Genomic DNA, 17327 nt, shown 5'->3' with positions numbered 1-17327 from the left:
GCAACTAACAACCAGAGTTTTTTTTTCTATTTTCAAACTATTTGAAATGTATCTACACAAACAATAAGGTTTATAATTTGAAACTTAAATTAGATTTATTTTTTAGAAACAAAAAGTTTTTCTTACATCAAGTCAGGGAGCACCTGACTACCTCCGCCTGATCTACATTTTATAGATTATGGAGACGTATTTTGTTTTCATCATCAGTGTATGTTGAATTATGACTTTCTTTTAGAGCATTAAGTTGTGATCAGAATCAAGTGTGTAAAATATTGAGTGTAGTCAAGTTAAATGAATTCGACTCCTGGCAGATTTAAAATCTAAATAACATAAAATAGGATAAGACATCTTTATTTGCCACTGTGTGCACGCAATGACAGAATGAGTGAAAGAAACATCAAGATGACATCAGGTACTAAATAGAAAAACCAATTAGAGCCTTAAATAAAATGAAAAACAGCCTTTTTTCTTGAAGTAATATTTTTATTTCGTTGTTTATCATATTTTTAAATGTGATATAGACAGTTTCAAATATTTTTCCTCAGTGGAAGACACTATCATCTTCATCATCGAAATCTATTACTTGAATCTGATCTTCTTTCTTTTCCTCCTCCTCCTCTTCTTCATAATCTTCTGCATTGCTTGTTGTCTTACTTTTACCTCTGTGGTGAAACTCCTGGTATATCCCATTCAGTGCTTTTGCCGCCTCCAGGGACACTTTTAGATTCCCTATGACCTCCCTGTCTTCATCCACACTCAAAACTGCAGAAAGGTGAAAGAAAAATTAGAAATATTGAAGGTGTTATGTTATTTAGAAAATGTAGAACACCTCTACCTAAATTAGGCATTAACATTTGCCTCATCTCTCAGTAGGACCATACAAAGTTAACAGAAAGGTGAAACTTTAATACAGTAACATTTAACTTAGAGCTACAACACTTACTGTCAATCTGCTGTTCGATCACATCGTTTCCTGTGAGCAGCAGTTCCTGTAGGTCCAGGAAAGCATGTCCAACATCCACACACTCCTCTTCATCGTCCATCGGCTCACTGACCACTGTGAACTTTAACCTGCGGTTACAAACAAACGTCCAATAGGACAACGATCAAAATCACACCAAAAAATAAATTTTAAACAGATAAAGTAAACTAACATTAATGTTCTGCAAGGGTTTTTGAACGTGGTCCATTTAAAAATGAACGGGTTATGCTCCAGAGAGTTTCTTGTCATGAAACCAACTAATTAAAAGGACCACTGTTCTGGTAAGAAGATGTTGGTGCACACAATATTAAAGAGTATAATTACATCTGGATGTTTGGATTAGAGAAACTCCTCAGTAAATTCAAATTTGTATCATCAGAGTTACTGTAGTTGTTTGGTGCATAAGCAATTAATCTCAAAAAAGAAGAGTTACAAAAAAAACACCCTATACATAACATGACTTTCATTAACTGATGCAAGTCGCTAGGCCACCCACCTGCCCTGGTTGGGGTCTGTCCCCTCCAGCATTGTGTAAAGATACTGCCTGAGCGGAGCTGACTGGGAGCTGTCCACATAAATCACTGGGAGAGACAAAAACCAGTCAGTGTGATCTCTGTCCTCAATACGTTTTACACACAGAAACACCAAACTTCAGGCACCTCGTGTGAAGTTGTAGTGAATCTCCTCTCCTTCCACAGGTTTACGGAGGGACATGGGTGTTTCCGTCGTCTCCATGGCAACGCCCAGGAGCCGGTATTCCACGTAAACGCGCTGCACGGAGCGGTCGAGCGCCACGCGAGACGACGGCTCAAACGTCAGGGACAGGATCTCGACTCTTAGCTTGTCTCCCTGGAAAACAGCAGCATCTTTAAATCCCATCTATTATTTCTCTAAATGCTAATGTTAAGAAGCCAGACTTTCTTGTAATCTTGTGAAGTGGTTTTAAGCAATAGTTTTTAGAGCCAAGTATGAGTTGCAATATTCATAAGTCATATCTTGACATAACTGGTGGTGCACAAAGCACAAATAAATGCACACTCACTTCCCAACGAAGCCAATTCTGCAAGAAAACCCTATTTTTATGTAGTAACTTATGGGAAATAAAGAAAGATAGACAAAGAGGTCAGTTGAAGTCTGAAGAGTCTAAACATGGAATATTTTGAAATACAGAATACAATAAATGGCATCAGTGTTTTATTTTTTGCTAGTATTTTTAGAAATTCAAAATAAAATTCAGTAAATATCTGACAGGACTTCAAAGATGTAGCTAATAACTCTTTGAGTGTCCCCTCAGTCGAGCTAAAATTTTATTTTCCAAGTATCAAATTGTTCTCTTTGGTATTTTTCACAGATTCGACTATAGCAAAAATCACTTAAGCACAAAAACAGGGACAGACTGTCAGAAATCCCATGTAAATATTCATAAAGACCCGTTTTAAAATATTTCCAGAAACTCTGGCTCTTCAGAAATACAATAAGAAGAATTCCTGATTGACTTAACAGTTTTGCACAGTTCTTATCACAATTTCAACCCTTTTCCAACAATTTGTTTGTTTTTCAGTCCCATTTATTCCGTACCGTCTTCATTTTTCGTTGTGGTGGTATGATTATTATGTCGCTCTGTGAAGAAGTGGATTCTGGGGATTCAGGGCTGTCACTGGCCTCTGCAGGAGAAAAAGACGAAGATTTAGAAGTCCAAGATAGTCAGAAAAAGCCGAATTTTTCCCCCCCATATTTAATAAAATGGTTGAATAAGTCTTTAAATGATATAAAGTAAAAATAGAATTACCACTGGGACTCTTCTCTTCTTCCTCCTCTTCTTCTTCAAACTCAGACACTTGACTCACAGAGGGAAGATCCTGGAACAAAAAGCTGAAACTTAACCTCCTGAGACCCGGGCTTTTGTTTGATGTGCATTTTTTATGTCTCCTTACTATTTGGGATTAGTATGACCTAATTTTAGTTGAAATTAAATTTTAGCTTTCTATGTGCTCTTGAACTATGTCAAAACCAATGCCCTCATATGAGGACAATGGGTCTGTTTTTGCATATACATTTCTCCTTGTCATTTGGGATCATAAGGACCCAATTGGCCTAAAAATGAAATTTCAGCTTTCTACAATAAGTGGTTTTCTCAAAACCCAATGTCCTCAGACGAGGACATTGGGTCTATCTGTGTGACGATAAGACCATTCAATCAATGTTATTATTTACATCTGTGTTTACAAAAATGTAATGTCCTCATATGAGGATGCAGGGTCTCAGGAGGTTAAGGCTATGATCCAGGATATTCACAATTTGTGCCATTTATTTGTAGATTACACTGACTTTCTAATTTAGTATAGAAAGAACAGACCGGCATGTTGCTTTCAGAGAGTGAGTGAGCTGACCTGGATCCCTACATCAGTAGCAGAGCTTCCCCTCGATCGAGTTGCAACTGATCGTCTGGAGGAAGAGCCAGCTGGAGATCTTAAACGGAAATAAGTTTAGTCATCATCTTTCAGTGTTTTATCTCATTATAAGTTTAAAAAAATAACGTTGCACACATAGAGCAGCAACAATTAATGTTTTTTTTGTTTTTTTTTACAGACCTGTTAACAGTTTTGTAGCAGTTAGTTCTGGGAGGCATTTTTATCCCTGCATATCTATGTGAATTGTAGAGGAGTCTGTAGAATAAGTAGAAGTGTTTTTTTACACAGTAAATGTTTCTCTTACCTGTAGGACGGAGTCGTCAGTCTTGGTTCAGGGGTTAAGTGAGGCGACCTCGCTTCAGCGGACCTCTTGGTGGGTCTGTTACGGTCTGCTGATGGCGGTTTCACAGACATGACTCGCTCTGATCGCAGATCCTGTGACGTTTTCTGTTTGACAGGTGGAGGCTGGGGCTGTAAGTAGGAAAATATCTTGAATAGGCATATATTCATGTAAAGTAAAACAAGTAATTTGTTTAAGCAAAACAAAAAAGTGTTGTCTTTGCTACATTTTAATTATGTTTCATATCCACCTCTTGTGTGCAGAAACAGAGAGCAGATTTCTGGCATATTGACTGGTTAAAAACAAAGCCTTAATGGTAAATCTGTGTCAAAAACTATTTATTCTTTAGACTTTTCCATGAAATTTAGGAGGGAAATAGCAGCCTGGCCCTGTCAATCGAATGTTGGTGATTTTTTTTGGCCAAAATTATGATTAGCAAAATGACTTAGGCCGTTATTGTAGGAAGGTGACAATATGCTGTGTGTTTTTTAACACTTTATGTGAGATGTAAATAATTTTGGAACCAATAACAACAGATATTTTTTATTCAATCATACATAAGGTAGATAAAATACTTTCTCTTTACCGGGACTTTAAATCAGCTGGATTTCTTACCCAAGCTTTTGCCTCTTTCTGCACAGCTTTAGTTTCTCTGGGCTTCAGATCCTGAGTCTGTAAAAACAGAGAAACAAGTTCAACTCTTCAGAGCAACATTTGAATTAGTTTTGACCCAATCAGAGAAATCACATCACCTTCACTCTCTGCTTGGCCGTCGGCCTCTGTGATGTTTCCTCGCTCCTCCTCTTTTCCCTCTGACTGCTTCTCATCGCCCTATGAGGATCGTCCACTTCCCTCCCCCATCTACCCCGAAGTCCGTCCAACGGCGGCTGGAATGGATACTTCCACTTCAGCATGACTCTGACCATTCCCCGAGGTCCACCAGCGGGATCTCTTAGAACATAATCACCTGAGAAAACAAGGGATAAACATGGAATACGTACTGTACATATGTATATATGTATGTATATATTCAGGTTTCAGTAATAATTCTCAAAGCAGTTTTAATTTTCCCACAGCCTCACCTCTGATCTCTCTGCCTGTCGCCAGAGCTCTCAGTGGGATCGGCGTCTTGGCCAGGTAGGCTGGCGGTATTTGCTCATCGCTGTCATCAAACACATACACCCACAAACTGCTGGACCTGGCAAACAGAAACCGGCTATTTTCTCAAAGAACTGAACCAGTTTACGGATTTAGAGCCAGCGTACCTGAGGTAGTGCAGTACATCAGTTGTTACTGCCAGAGGGAAGCTGGTGACGTCGTTGAACACCGGATCGACAGCGCACTGAACCGTTTGAGAGACGTGAGGCGGCAGGTCGTACAGCCGGTACGTCAGGTAGGCGTCTGGTAGGAGCCCCGGCCAGCGGGCGTTGAGGCCGACGCAGCGTTCCAGCATCACCACCAGCTCATTGGGGATCCCACCGCCATAGTCATGCAGCTCCTGGTGTGGAAGACATCAAGGAATAAAAATCATCAGAGTTCAGGAGCAAAAGGCCTAAAAATCCTCACTTAAACACTTTATGTTTTCAATTTCAAAGAAATTTTAATTGTAGACAGACATAACCTAAGTAAGAGTACAAAATACAGCTTCAAATAATATGTTTTATTTATTAAGGAAAGAGTGGCAGTCTCAGTTAAGGTCAGAGTTGGTGATTCAATACAAGACAGTGAACCACCAAGTTGATCTCTGAAGGGCTAAGAAAACAACAACAAAACAAAATAGCGGAAGATTTTGGAGTGGCCTAGTCAAAGTCCAGTTGAGATGCTGCAAAGTGACTTTAAACAGGCTGTTTATGCTGCTGAAACAACTCTGAAAATAAGAGCATCTCTTTTAAGTTACATCAGATGCCTGATTTTACCTCTTGGCTGCCATCTTGCCAGCCTAGTGGGATCTGACCCGGACTCCTGTGTGTCACTGTCCTCCTTTCCGCTCCGATCTCCGTCCCAGTGTGGACGGGTTCAGCAGGAGGGAAAAGGCGCACCCAGAAATCCACAACACCGATTATTTCACCCTCATTTCCTTAAAAAAACAACAAAAAAAACAGGTTTAAGAGTCAGAAGATGAAAGGAGATGGGAAGAGAACATCAGCTGCTAAATCGTTAACCACCCGCGATGCTGGCGCTGCCAGAGATTCGTTCTCCTCTCCTCTCCGTGGCGCCCATGAGTGACATGTGGCCGCTACCGTGGGTGACAAACCGGACCCCTCCCAGCGCCTGGTGGAGCTCCAGCTGCACTCTCGACCCCTGACCTTCCAGGCGACCCAGATCCCGGACCGTCAGTGCGTACCGGGACGTGAAGCCGTAGTTCGGCTGGCTCCCTGACACCAGTGGGGTGGAGTGCATCTCGAAGTCCAGCAGGCAGTAGGTGCAGAAGGTCACAATGTCTTCATGCTGGCCTGCCCCCGGGTGGAGGCTGCTCAGGGTGCGGAGCCCCGCCGGGGTGAAGGTGGCCGTCTGGTGGGGCAAAAGCAACCGTCAGTGTAGGATGATGTTTTTTGAGAAAATGCTCAGAGGATCACATAGGATTTTACCTTAAGGTGGATCTCCAACAGTGACTCCCCAGATTTCAGCTGAGAGAAACAGAGATCGTCCTCTATGGGCTGAACCACCTCCTGATCTCCAGCCGGCCAGGTGTACTGTACCGGTATAGTCCGCTTGTAGTTCCTGGGGCTGTAGGCCAGCTCTTTCAACTGGGCTTTAGATTCACATGGAACCAGAAAAACATTTTAAAATGGTGCATTTTGAACATATCTCTATGCATTTATTTTGTTTTAGTAACACCACAGGAGCAAATGTTCAGCAAAACTCACAATAGTTTTTTTATAAAAGCTTAAGGTGGATTGAGATTACGTTTTCTGTGAACGCTGTCTTACCTTGTAGCGTGTTGATCTGCAGAACTCTTTTTGACAGAAGTTTGTCTTTCTCCACCGTCCTCCTCCTGGCCTCCTCCCTCTCTCTCTCCACCTTCTGGTTGATCATATTTAACTCTTCCTTGGAGAGGAAATATATTTATAAATTTTTCAGTCACTTTTGTGTGTGCGCGCTTTTAACAGTGTGCATGTACCTGCAGGTCTTTGGTGATCTTGTGCTCCAGCAGCAGCAGGTTTCTGGTTTTCTGCAGCTCCAGCACCGTCTCTGCATGCGACGCCTGGATGTTGAATAGCTCACGGGACGAATTGTCCACGCCGCCGTCAGGCACGAGGAAGCCCAGAGCCTCCCTGCTCTCCTGCTGCATCCTGAAGGCCTGCGGTTGGGGGGAAAAAAACAACCTGTTACCAGATTTTAAGAGCTAGATTTCATTATGTATCTGGAGAAAGTACAACAAACCTTGATCTGCAAAAGAGTTTCGCTGAGCTCCTCAACGCTCATGTCAAACCCCTGGATAGGAGAGGAAATGTGTGACAGATTAAACTACAGGAGGAAAACTCAGAGGAAGGAAGAAATTTGTGGATTGTCTGTTCATTTCTGACCTTAGTGACGGAGTCCAGCCTGTCCTGAAGAGCAGAAACCTTTTCTCTGTACCGGTCAACCTCTTTCTCCAGTTGCTCTTTCTTCTCCCTCATCAGCACAGACAGCTCTGAATGTAATTAAATTAAATTTTCATTTTGCAATGTCAGACATTTTATTTAATGGAAAACTAGATGAGCTTTCAGTGTCACCTTCCTCCTGCCTCCTCTGCTCCTCCAGCATCTCTTTCTCTTGTCTGAGTTTCTCCTTTTCCAGCTCCAGCCTGATCCTCCCCTCCCTCTCTTCCTGCAGCATCTCCTCCAGTCTGTGGTGGAGATCCGGTCTGAAGATGTTCTCTGCCAGCCGCTCCACCTTCTGCTCCACCTCCCTCTGTGTCTCAGCAGGGTTCTCACGGGGGTTCTGGGCAGTCAAAGTGCTGACCAACACACACACAACAAAAAAAATCACCAAAATAAATAGAATTTGAACCTAAAATTCACAAAAAAAGAATATTTACAAAAAGGCATTTTTTTCAGACATTACATGTACTGACTTTTAAATAAAGTCTATTAATCTGAGTTTTCAATGTCTTGCAAAGGCATTCATAGTTTTTTTATTGCATTTTTGAGGAGGCAAAGTGGAAGAAAATTATTTTTCAATTTTCTTTTCTGCAAATAACATTTATGATTATTTAAAAATACATTTACATTCTGTCTTTTGTCGCAATAACACAGCAGTACGTCTTTACCATATGTGAATAATGATATTGAAGTATTGATGTAGATTGTAAATTAAAGTGTCGACTTTGACTGAACCATTCTCATACGGAAATATGCTGTGACATCACATGTGATCTATGTGATCTATAAAGTCCAGAATAGGCAAAGGATTATTGTTGTAACATGAAAAATGTGAAAAGTAATACTTTTACAAAGCAAAGTACAGTGAACAATGTAAGGTAACACATAAAATAAACTTTTAATCTGTCATATCCCTATCATAGTCTCTAAGAGCTCATTAGTTTTTTTGTAAATACTAGAAAAAATGTTCCAAAAAGTTATATTTTTAAAACCCTACCTCTTCAGTAGAGTATCGTAGCTGTCTTTGATCAGATCCCTCTCTCCCTCCAGGTCTGAGATTCTCTCTTGGAGCTGATGGAGAATAAGCCAAATGAGTTCCTACCTGACATGATCCAGCTGCACACAGATGTGATACCTTGTCCAGAGTCTGCAGAGACAGGGTCATGGTGGTGAGCTGCCCCTCCTGGGTCAGAGCTCTCTGTCTCTCCTGCTTCAGTTGGTCGGTCAGCTCCTCCACCTTCTCCAGCAGAGCTCCCTGACTTTCCCTCAGCGCCCTCTGACTCTGCAGCGAACACAGGAAGCAGGATTATCCATTATTCACTGGATTATTCATCAGACTTTATCTGTTTATTCTGAGGCCTTTACCTCTTCCAGCTGATTCTCGTACGCCTATAGTTAAACACATGGAGGAGGTCGGTGAGAGGATTAGAGCGCTAATAAGGAAGACTGATGATGTGCAGAATTAACAGAAGACAGGAACAGGGTCTCACCTCCTGCAGGTCAGCAAACTTCTCCTGGCTGACCCTCAGGGCTGTGCTCTTCTCAGAGAGCTGCTTTTGCAGACGGATCAGATCCACATTCTCTCTGATTGTGATTCTGGCACAAGTAAAATATGTTTTACTTCAAAGTAAATGCACTTTTGTGATTAAAACACGTCTTTTTTCAATTAGAAGATGCAACGTGATTCGCCAGCTGCGTCTTTATGTATGTACATCTACCTGTGTCTGTCGGCCTGCTGCTTCCTCAGCTCTCTGACCGTCCCCTCCACCTCTCTCTCCCTGTCTCTCAGACTTTCTCGGAGAGCCTGAGCTGTCACCTCCAGTTCTGCCATCCTCACCTGATCGGTCATACTGGACCTGCTGGATGATGATGGACTTTTATGTTGAATTATAAGCAGAAGGACATTGATGATAGAAAGAGAAAAAGGAGGGGTTTTTGTACAATCTTTCCATTTCTGCTCTGGTTTCCTCCAGCGTGAGGCCGTATCGTGCAGGAGCAGTCCGTGCCGCCCTCCGGACTCCAGCCTCTCCATCCAGGTTTTTACCTGAACACATGAAGGGGAAGAACATCATACAATCCTGGAGGGTTCACATCCACTCATATGTATGAAAGCCATTGAGATTTACTGTATATAGAGTGTCATTTTTAAATGTGCACAGTTAAAAATGAACAGCATTAATTTATGTTATTTAAAGGTCATATATACAAACTTAATGCTTGAAGCTAGTTTTAGCTTCAAACTAAATATTTAGCTTAAGATAGCACGCTAAATATTTAGTTTTAAATTGTGACATTCATAAATGAATGAATAATGTGGTAAAGCTATGACTTTGAATAATGATGCCAACAGTGGCGTCAGACATTTAAGACATGGCTCTTTTCTGTGCGTAACCCTCACCTTTGTTGTACCTGTAAGGCGTGCGAGCCCCCAGGTCCAGGATGTGCTGCTTGGCTATGCTGAGTTTATTCTGCAGCACCTCCTTCTGGCTCTCCAGCACCGCCACCCGGGCCTCCAGCTCCTGGATCGTATCCTCCATGTCCCTCTCTTTGACAGGACCGGAGCCAGGACGGGCCTGACGAAGTCGCATCAGCTTCGTGGACATTCTGGGGTAAAACAAGAGGATGGAAGGAGGATTTAGGGTTAATCTTAAATACAGGGCAGGCTAATAAAATCAATAATTCTCCATGAATACTGTCAGCAATATTTCACATGGTAAATTAATATTTGACATCTATAGTCATGATTATAGCCTGCCTTTATAATATAACATCCAAAGTAAACTACTCTAGGGTAGTTATTTTGGTACAACGTTTTTTTTTTTTTAAATTAGAGACTTGTGGTTCCAGCAGTGCTAAGAGTCCCGTCTCTGCTGGTTGTTACCTGCGGAGCCTCTGCTCCTGTGTCCGTGTGTGTTGCCTGAGCACACTGTTCTCCTCCTGCAGGCGGAGACACAGGTTCTCCAGATGATCTCTGGGAAACCGAAACAGCCGCTGAGGGTCCGCTGGATACAAAGCACAGTCATGATCATTTGAGTCAAAATGTGCAAGGTGATGTTTGTGAAAGTTAATCCACCTTTCATCTTTGCAGAATGATGCTTCTTCCACGGCTTGACATCCCGCAGAGTATCTGGGAAAACAGCAAAAAATGACAACCAAAAGAGCCTCACAGTGCATTCACAGAAAATTAATTTTGCAGTTTCAACTTTCTAAAATCTTAACTAGAAGCTACTTTAATACACACATACCTGAAAAATATCTGTTCTTTTATGAAAAGAGCAACTTGAAAGCTTTTTATGCAAGGATTAACTGCAACGCAAAGTTGCACAAGATTGGTTTACGTTTCTGCAGAAAACGTAAACCAATCACGTTTACGTTGGCTTACGTTTCCCTTTATCACACAGATAAAGGTGTTACTTTATCACACCTTTATCTGTGGCGCAGTAAATTACAGTAAAACTAAAGTTTAATTTGAATGTAAGGGTGATTCATTTTAGGGAAGTATTATGCATTTTTGCTGGCATAAATGCTGTCCTTTTGCGGCAATAAAACCATAAAAACAGTTCCGTGTTGTCGTGTGAACACACACCCGGGACGGTGGGCATCAGCCCGCCTCTCATCAGCCCCACGTCCCTCACCGGAAGGTCCCCGGCCGTCTCGTCCACCGCCAGCGACATCACGCCTTTCCTACTTCAGCCTCAGCCAATCAGGGAGCTCACATCGCTTCATCTGCAAAAAGACTTCTGGGAAATTAATTGTGAACCCTTCCTTGACACACATTGATGAAACGTGCCATAAAAGCTGACAAAAGGAATCAATTGAACGAGAGAAATTACTTGTGCTTTTTAAATTCTAAATGAATCACTGAGCAGCTGGTGAAACAAACCAAACACAAAACATCGCGATATGATATAGTCTTTAATGAAGCTCTATAGTCAAAGTATTTGAGAAAATACGTTCGACTTACCCGCATCTTTCGCTCATCCGAGTGTCTCCTAATGAGATGACAAATGTTTGCCGGTGTTATCCTGCAGGCCTGTGAGATTTGCGTGTCTCCGCCCAGAGCCCGGATGACACTTTTAATCCCTCATCTCTTTATAATTCCTCCGCTGCTTCCTTTAAAATTGATCTAACCGATCCAAATCTAATTCCTCTTCAAATTGCAGTCGCTAATATATATATATATATATATATATATATATATATATATATATATATATATATATATATATATATATATATATATATATATATTTTATAACGGTTCGGTAAAACCTGTGCAAAAATAGAGAATTAAACTAGTAAATACGCAACAAAAATAAAGTGATGGATGGAAGAAGTGTCTCTGCGCTCCATCTGCCTCGAGGCTAATCCTATTTCTGCACTAATCTGATCAGCAGCAGGCGTCAGGTTGTTTAATTTGAACATGTACTGTGATGTTAGTTTGCAGGTCTGTGGAGAGAGGCTGAGATCTGTGTAACATTTACAGAGAGTGCTCGGGTCTGGAGAAGAAGCAGAAGTAGAGGGAGTAACAGAAATGCAACAGGTTTTCTGTTACTAGAATATTAAAGCAGCATAAAAAGAATCTTTTTTTTTTTTATCTCAAAGTGCGGTTGTAGAGTTTTTATTTCAGCTTTACGGATTTGTTCCATAATGAAGACATTTTATTTCTCTATATTCTTAATTTCCACACAGAATACAACAAACTGCATTTCACAAAAATGTGGCTTACTGTGACAGGTAAGCAGTAAATTACACTCAGATGTACTGTAGTCTAAAACCAAGATAACAGCAAAAGATAGCAATACAGCGCCATCTCTGGTGGAAATGTGTAAAAAGATGCAAAAATACATTTATGTAAAACAATTTACGAGTTTTGAAACTCAGAAATTTCTACATTTTTTCTAGAACATTTCTGAGATTAAATTTGCTCCTCATTTTTCCCCCAGTGCCTCTGTGTGACGCCATAATATCACATAGAGGTCCAGATCTGTTCAACAGAAAAAAACAAAGCAAGAGATACACAACCCCTAATGTCAACATAATTATATTGAATATGATGTCTTATGTATACAAAACAAATAAAAACATACAAAATGCATGTAACTGGTTTATTTTTGTGGCAGTAGTAAGAATACAGCTACCACTACTGCTTTTAATTATCAATATTGACATAAAATGTAACCATTAAAGGTGTCAATTGTTTGTATCAGTTTGTTCAATTCAAAGAATAATCTATTCTTATTTACAGTATTTATTGTTTAATTATTTTTTACTATATTTGGGATTATTTTCCAACCCCTGAAAAAAAATCTACTCAAATTAAAACATTGTATTTTCCTGTTTCTTTTCAGTACAAAATGAAGCTGCAAAATTTTTTAAAATCTATTTAAAGTATTTTTAGGCATTACTTTGAATAACTAAATGAACGTACTGTACTGGTGGAGTGTCGATAAATGCACAGGGAGCTTTGCAAAAACAACGTTAGCATAAATTGTATAATAAATAAAACGTTGCTGGATACATATTTAAAATATCATATAGTGATGTCCTCTAAATCTGTGCCGAAGATGCGTTTCTTAATGGGCTGGATGGTCAGCGGCAGTTTGTTGGTGCCGTTTTCATTCGTATCCGGGTTGAAAAAGGGGAAAATGGCCTCGGTAAAGTGAAATCCTGTAAATGAATAGATGTGTGACCCGGACTCTGCATTGTAGAAAGAAACAAGCCCATCTTCATAGTCCAGGAACACACCAATGACCTTTGGCCTCTTGGAAATGCACAGCAGCTCTGCCTCTCCTGCACAGGCCCAGAGTTCGGCTCCTTTCCTCAGACAGACGGTCCAGAAACCCTCGTCTGGACTCAGAGTCACAGCACCTTTCCTTCTGACGGATGCTCGAGCTACGCCCAAGTCCCACGCCGTTTTGCCTCCCACATGCACCTCCCAGTAGCGCCTCCCTGTGGTGAAACCCTGCAGAGACAAGAATTAGACTTTAGACAACACAACAAGGCATCACACACTTAGAACACCTCATCCGCTTTTGTTACCATGAGAGCGAGGACACACGGAGCTTTGTCAAAACGTTCTGGGAGATCTGCCACATTTCGCATTACGTCTCCGTCCTGCACCTGCCTCCCGTCCTCTGACAGGACGAGCCAGGGGTTGGCCGTCCTGGGGTCCAGAAGGACATCGGCTTGGTGGACAGAAGGAGATCAGAGCAGAGGAATGTTCATCTTTCTGTTTTTACTCAAATCATGATTACAGGACTGAAATATAAACGACGCAGCCTTCCACAAACTACAAGTTAATTGGAAATGAATCTTTCATTACAGCAGAGAAATCTTGGACTTGCATAAATTCAACCTTTAATTTGTGTGCACTTATTTAATTAGGATAAAACACAAAGAAGAGAGGCAATACTAAAACACTTCAGTGAAGCTTTACCTGGATACTGCTGGATCTTCTCGTATTCTGAAAGCCAATGAGAACATCCTCAATCGACTGAGTGGTGGAAAATAAAGAATATTACGAGGTGCTCTGCTGATCCGACAAACCTCGAGAGGAAAGTTTTTCCAGTTGCAGTTGCAGCTGCTCTCGAATGTCAGCCACCGCCCTCCTTATGGTTCCCAGGCATGTTTCTGAATGGACGAGGACGTTTGAGGAGTCTTCGGTAGATGGAAGAGAGCTCACAGCCGGGAAACTCTGCAGCCAAGGAGTCAGATCAAGAGATACTGATTAGATTATGTCACTACGCCTGTTATTATCTCTCACACTTTGTGTTTTACAAACACCTGATTGTGGTTCTGATGCCACTTGGACCAGTTGTCTTGAATAAACTCAGACCCAAAAAACTCAGACATAAAACCAACAAATAATCTGTTCTCATGAGTTTCAACCTGTAAACTCCTGACCTGCAGAACATGGAGGTGGTCTTCGTGGTGAAACAGCTGCTCCAGTTCCCTTTTTCTCCTCTTCAGCTCAGAGATTTCTGCTTCCAGCCCAGCGATCAGCCTCTTCGCCCTCGTTTCTGCCGCTGCCTGCTTCCTCTGGGTCACCTCAACCAGCTCGGCTCGACTTCTCTCGATGCTGCGGATCAGAGCGGAGAAGACCTGCCCACTTTCCTCAATGTCCCTTTTTGTGTTCTCCTGCGGGTGAGTGATAAAAACTGAAAATCAGCTTGAAATGTTGGAATATTTGTAAATTGGAGCAGTAAATCGTCTTCTCCACTCCGTGACATAACTCTGCTGGCTCCCTCTAATAGTTTGAATTCTTCCAGGATCAACTCACTTTGCTTAGCTCAAGATTGTGTCTGATCTCCTCCAGCTTCTGCAGCTTGTCCTGGATCCTCTGCTGAACTTCACCTTGAATCATTTTAATCTGACCCTAAAAACAGAAAAAGTGCTCAAAGCTGTAGTCAAATATCCCTCTGGATTTAAGATTATAGTTTCTTGAGAATCACCTTCTTGTCCTGGCTCTCTCGTTCCACTGGGACCGTGTCGTTGCAGCGATGGTCGGTTTTGACGCACTGCATGCAAACAAACTTCTGGTGACTTCTGCAGAACAATTCCAGGAGCTCCTGGTGCCTCCTGCACACCCTGTTCTCCAGCATCCCCACCGGTTCAATCAGCTTGTGAGCTTTCAGCGAGCCAACTCTGAGGTGAGGCTCCAGGTGGCTCTCACAGTAAGAGGTCAAACACACCAGGCAGGACCTCAGGGCCTTCGTCTGCTTCCCCACGCACGCGTCACAGTCCACCGTCTTCCCCGGCACGCCGTCCTGCCTCCCGGCTCGGATCTTCTCCGACATTTCTTTGGCAAAAGAGTTTTCGCAGAGCTCCGGGCAGACCTTGTACTCTGTGTGACATTTGGGGCAGTTGATGGAGTGCCTGCCTTCCCAGTGGGCGGTGATACAGGTGAAGCAGAAGCTGTGACCGCAGGGGATGGAGACGGGCTCGGAGAAAACATCTTGGCAGATGCAGCACTGAAACTGGTCCTTGGACAGAAATAAGCCATGGGAAGCCATGACCTCAAAATTGGAAAAAGAACCCTGGTTTTAACTTAACAGCTTCATATTTGTTAAAACTGTCACCATGTCATGACAGTATAGTATGATACAGATAATCTGTGAAAAAATCAACCTCCTCCCAGTGCTACTATTGAAGTCTGAAGAAATGCACCACTTTCTGTCAAAAACAACCAACCATTCATTATTATCCATTATTTTTCAGCCTGCTTTGTGTCTGCGTTTTATGAATGCAATTTGTTGAGCAAACGTAAATTAAACAACAACAATAAATTCACATTCAGACACTCAGGCTAATCTTGAATGTAGATTCATCTGAACTGTTAACACCAGCTGCTGCTACATCAAGTCTGTCATAGTTATGTGAATCTGTTCATGTTAAATAATGTTTAATCTCCAGAAATATTAAAAATAATGAAACACCTGATGAAACTGAACACTTTAGTTACTGCGGACCCATTTGATCATTAGCTTGAATCAGTTCAGCAGCATTTGTTGGCCAAAGTCCACCTGCCTGGACAGATGACTCAGTATCTCATTCTCTGTTTCGGTTCTCCTTCAAACATTAGACAACACATAAAACACTTATGCACTTCTTCTTTTCCCTTAAGCACAAGCATATCAATCTACAAAGCTTATCATTTGATATGCAAGGCATATTTAACTCTCATCTGGAAGAGTCAGCTTCTGGTTTAATCATTTGTCCTTCTACATTTAGCAACCAGTCAAAAGTAAATCACTTTCCTGGTACATTTCAGTGTTCAGTTCCAGCGTTTTGTTATGTTTTAGTCTTTGTCCTACCTTTTTTCCCCTGAATGTGAAAGATGACCTTGGCTGGAGCAAAGGCAAACACTGGGCATTGTGGCTGTCAAGCCAAAGTCCTTCCCATTTAGCGTTGCCACTCCCTGTGGGATTTTTTTTTCATGCTGCTCTATAGTGGGAGGGGCAACGTCCACACCAGGAGCAGAAATTTATTTGATTTGTAAAATATTTCCTGGATTTTTCTAAATATATCCAACTGTACTGGTCTGAACAACAATATGGAAATCAAGCCAAATTTTCCACTGAAAAATTCACCCAAACTTTATTTCAGAAGAACAAGATAGGAATAATAATACAATTAAAAGGGAAAACAGGACTTAATAAAGTGTGTTGTGAGAAAGATTTTGACTGACTTTAGAACTAGTTCTTGTTAGTATTAACTGGGACAACACTGGTCCTAGCTTTGTCAACATAATATGCGAAGTTATTGTCTAAGCAAAGTTACATATATCAGTGCAGCTAGAAACAACATTTTGAAAGTGTGTTGAACTGGAAAAAACAAACATCATTGATGAAAATACAGCTGGATTAAGTTTCAGAGCTGCATTTACTTACTTGGCCCTGTGGACAGATGTGTGGAGCAAGAGAAAAAGAGAAAAGGGAATAAATTATCTTCAGTGCTAATAATTGTCACATTTTTTACATACAGCAAGAAACATTTATCTGGAATGTTTAACAACGTATTAAAAAAGCTAATGATATTACCAGTAGATGCTGTGATGTTGACTCCACTGATTCTGACATTGTCGAACACAGAAAAGAGAGTGAATGTGTATCTAGTTCCAGCCGTCAGAGATGAGACTGTGTGAGTTACTGATTCATTTCCACTTGCTGCACCAATGTTTGTCTCTGTGCCGTTAAACTGGTTTGATGCTGGTCTTGTGTTGATAGTCTAAAGTTGCCTGGATTTTGAGGAGCTGAGTCAGAAAAACAAAAAATAAATGACAGTGCGTCTACTGAAAGACAAGTTCACAAGTCAGTCAATAGCCATCAAGTAGGAGAGTACTGAAACCACTCGCCAACCCGATGAACAACACACAGCTGCTGTAAATAATTGCATGTTTGCAGTAACTGCAAAAATACAGCATAAAATTCACAATTTATCCACGTATCTGTCACATGAATAAGAGATTTTGCCATCCCACTAAGCAACAATAATAACTGCTAATAATT

General features: G+C 41.3%; 2 protein-coding genes across 3 annotated transcripts; both read right to left on the bottom strand.

The window, feature by feature from the left end:
* Positions 1-505: 505 nt before the first annotated feature.
* LOC102224150 (protein fantom-like) lies at positions 506-11317 on the bottom strand. 2 transcript variants are annotated; one of them, XM_023346816.1, is made up of 31 exons: positions 11282-11317; positions 10904-11043; positions 10391-10444; positions 10199-10319; positions 9716-9921; positions 9259-9361; positions 9036-9176; positions 8808-8913; positions 8683-8706; positions 8453-8599; positions 8315-8388; positions 7450-7673; positions 7261-7367; positions 7118-7168; positions 6855-7034; positions 6664-6781; positions 6322-6485; positions 5899-6244; positions 5650-5810; positions 4999-5231; positions 4816-4931; positions 4486-4700; positions 4349-4405; positions 3698-3864; positions 3373-3451; positions 2772-2841; positions 2561-2646; positions 1642-1831; positions 1479-1563; positions 944-1071; positions 506-762 (listed from the first exon to the last, which is right to left on the bottom strand). In XM_023346816.1, exons 2-31 carry the CDS (start codon positions 10989-10991, stop codon positions 542-544), a joined length of 4062 nt encoding a protein of 1353 aa, XP_023202584.1. In that variant the 5' UTR covers positions 10992-11043; positions 11282-11317; the 3' UTR covers positions 506-541. The 2 variants fall into 2 exon arrangements, with proteins under 2 accessions (XP_023202584.1, XP_023202585.1); XM_023346817.1 differs by having other exon boundaries at positions 9036-9173.
* A 613-nt stretch (positions 11318-11930) lies between these two features.
* Positions 11931-16204, bottom strand: LOC102223890 (E3 ubiquitin-protein ligase TRIM39-like). Its single transcript, XM_005799637.2, has 8 exons — positions 16134-16204; positions 14772-15335; positions 14600-14695; positions 14224-14457; positions 13867-14014; positions 13757-13783; positions 13360-13505; positions 11931-13282 (listed from the first exon to the last, which is right to left on the bottom strand). The coding sequence occupies exons 2-8, from the start codon at positions 15330-15332 to the stop codon at positions 12851-12853; spliced, it is 1644 nt and encodes a 547-aa protein (XP_005799694.1). The 5' UTR covers positions 15333-15335; positions 16134-16204; the 3' UTR covers positions 11931-12850.
* Positions 16205-17327: the final 1123 nt, after the last annotated feature.

Source organism: Xiphophorus maculatus, chromosome 14 (genome assembly GCF_002775205.1).
Source record: "Xiphophorus maculatus strain JP 163 A chromosome 14, X_maculatus-5.0-male, whole genome shotgun sequence".
Classification (NCBI taxonomy): domain Eukaryota; kingdom Metazoa; phylum Chordata; class Actinopteri; order Cyprinodontiformes; family Poeciliidae; genus Xiphophorus; species Xiphophorus maculatus.
This window is presented reverse-complemented; position numbering and strand designations above follow the sequence as displayed.

Coding starts and splice junctions, on each gene's coding strand:
- LOC102224150 (XM_023346816.1), bottom strand. CDS start 10,991: ATGTCGCTGGCGGTGGACGAGACGGCCGGGGACCTTCCGGTGAGGGAC. Junction 9,177..9,258: donor AGAGCAGAAATGGAAAGATT/GTACAAAAACCC, acceptor ATCATCATCCAG/CAGGTCCAGTATGACCGATC. Junction 2,842..3,372: donor CTACTGATGTAGGGATCCAG/GTCAGCTCACTC, acceptor TTTTTGTTCCAG/GATCTTCCCTCTGTGAGTCA.
- LOC102223890 (XM_005799637.2), bottom strand. CDS start 15,332: ATGGCTTCCCATGGCTTATTTCTGTCCAAGGACCAGTTTCAGTGCTGC. Junction 14,458..14,599: donor ACAATCTTGAGCTAAGCAAA/GTGAGTTGATCC, acceptor ACTCACCCGCAG/GAGAACACAAAAAGGGACAT. Junction 14,015..14,223: donor ACCACCTCCATGTTCTGCAG/GTCAGGAGTTTA, acceptor CCTTGGCTGCAG/AGTTTCCCGGCTGTGAGCTC.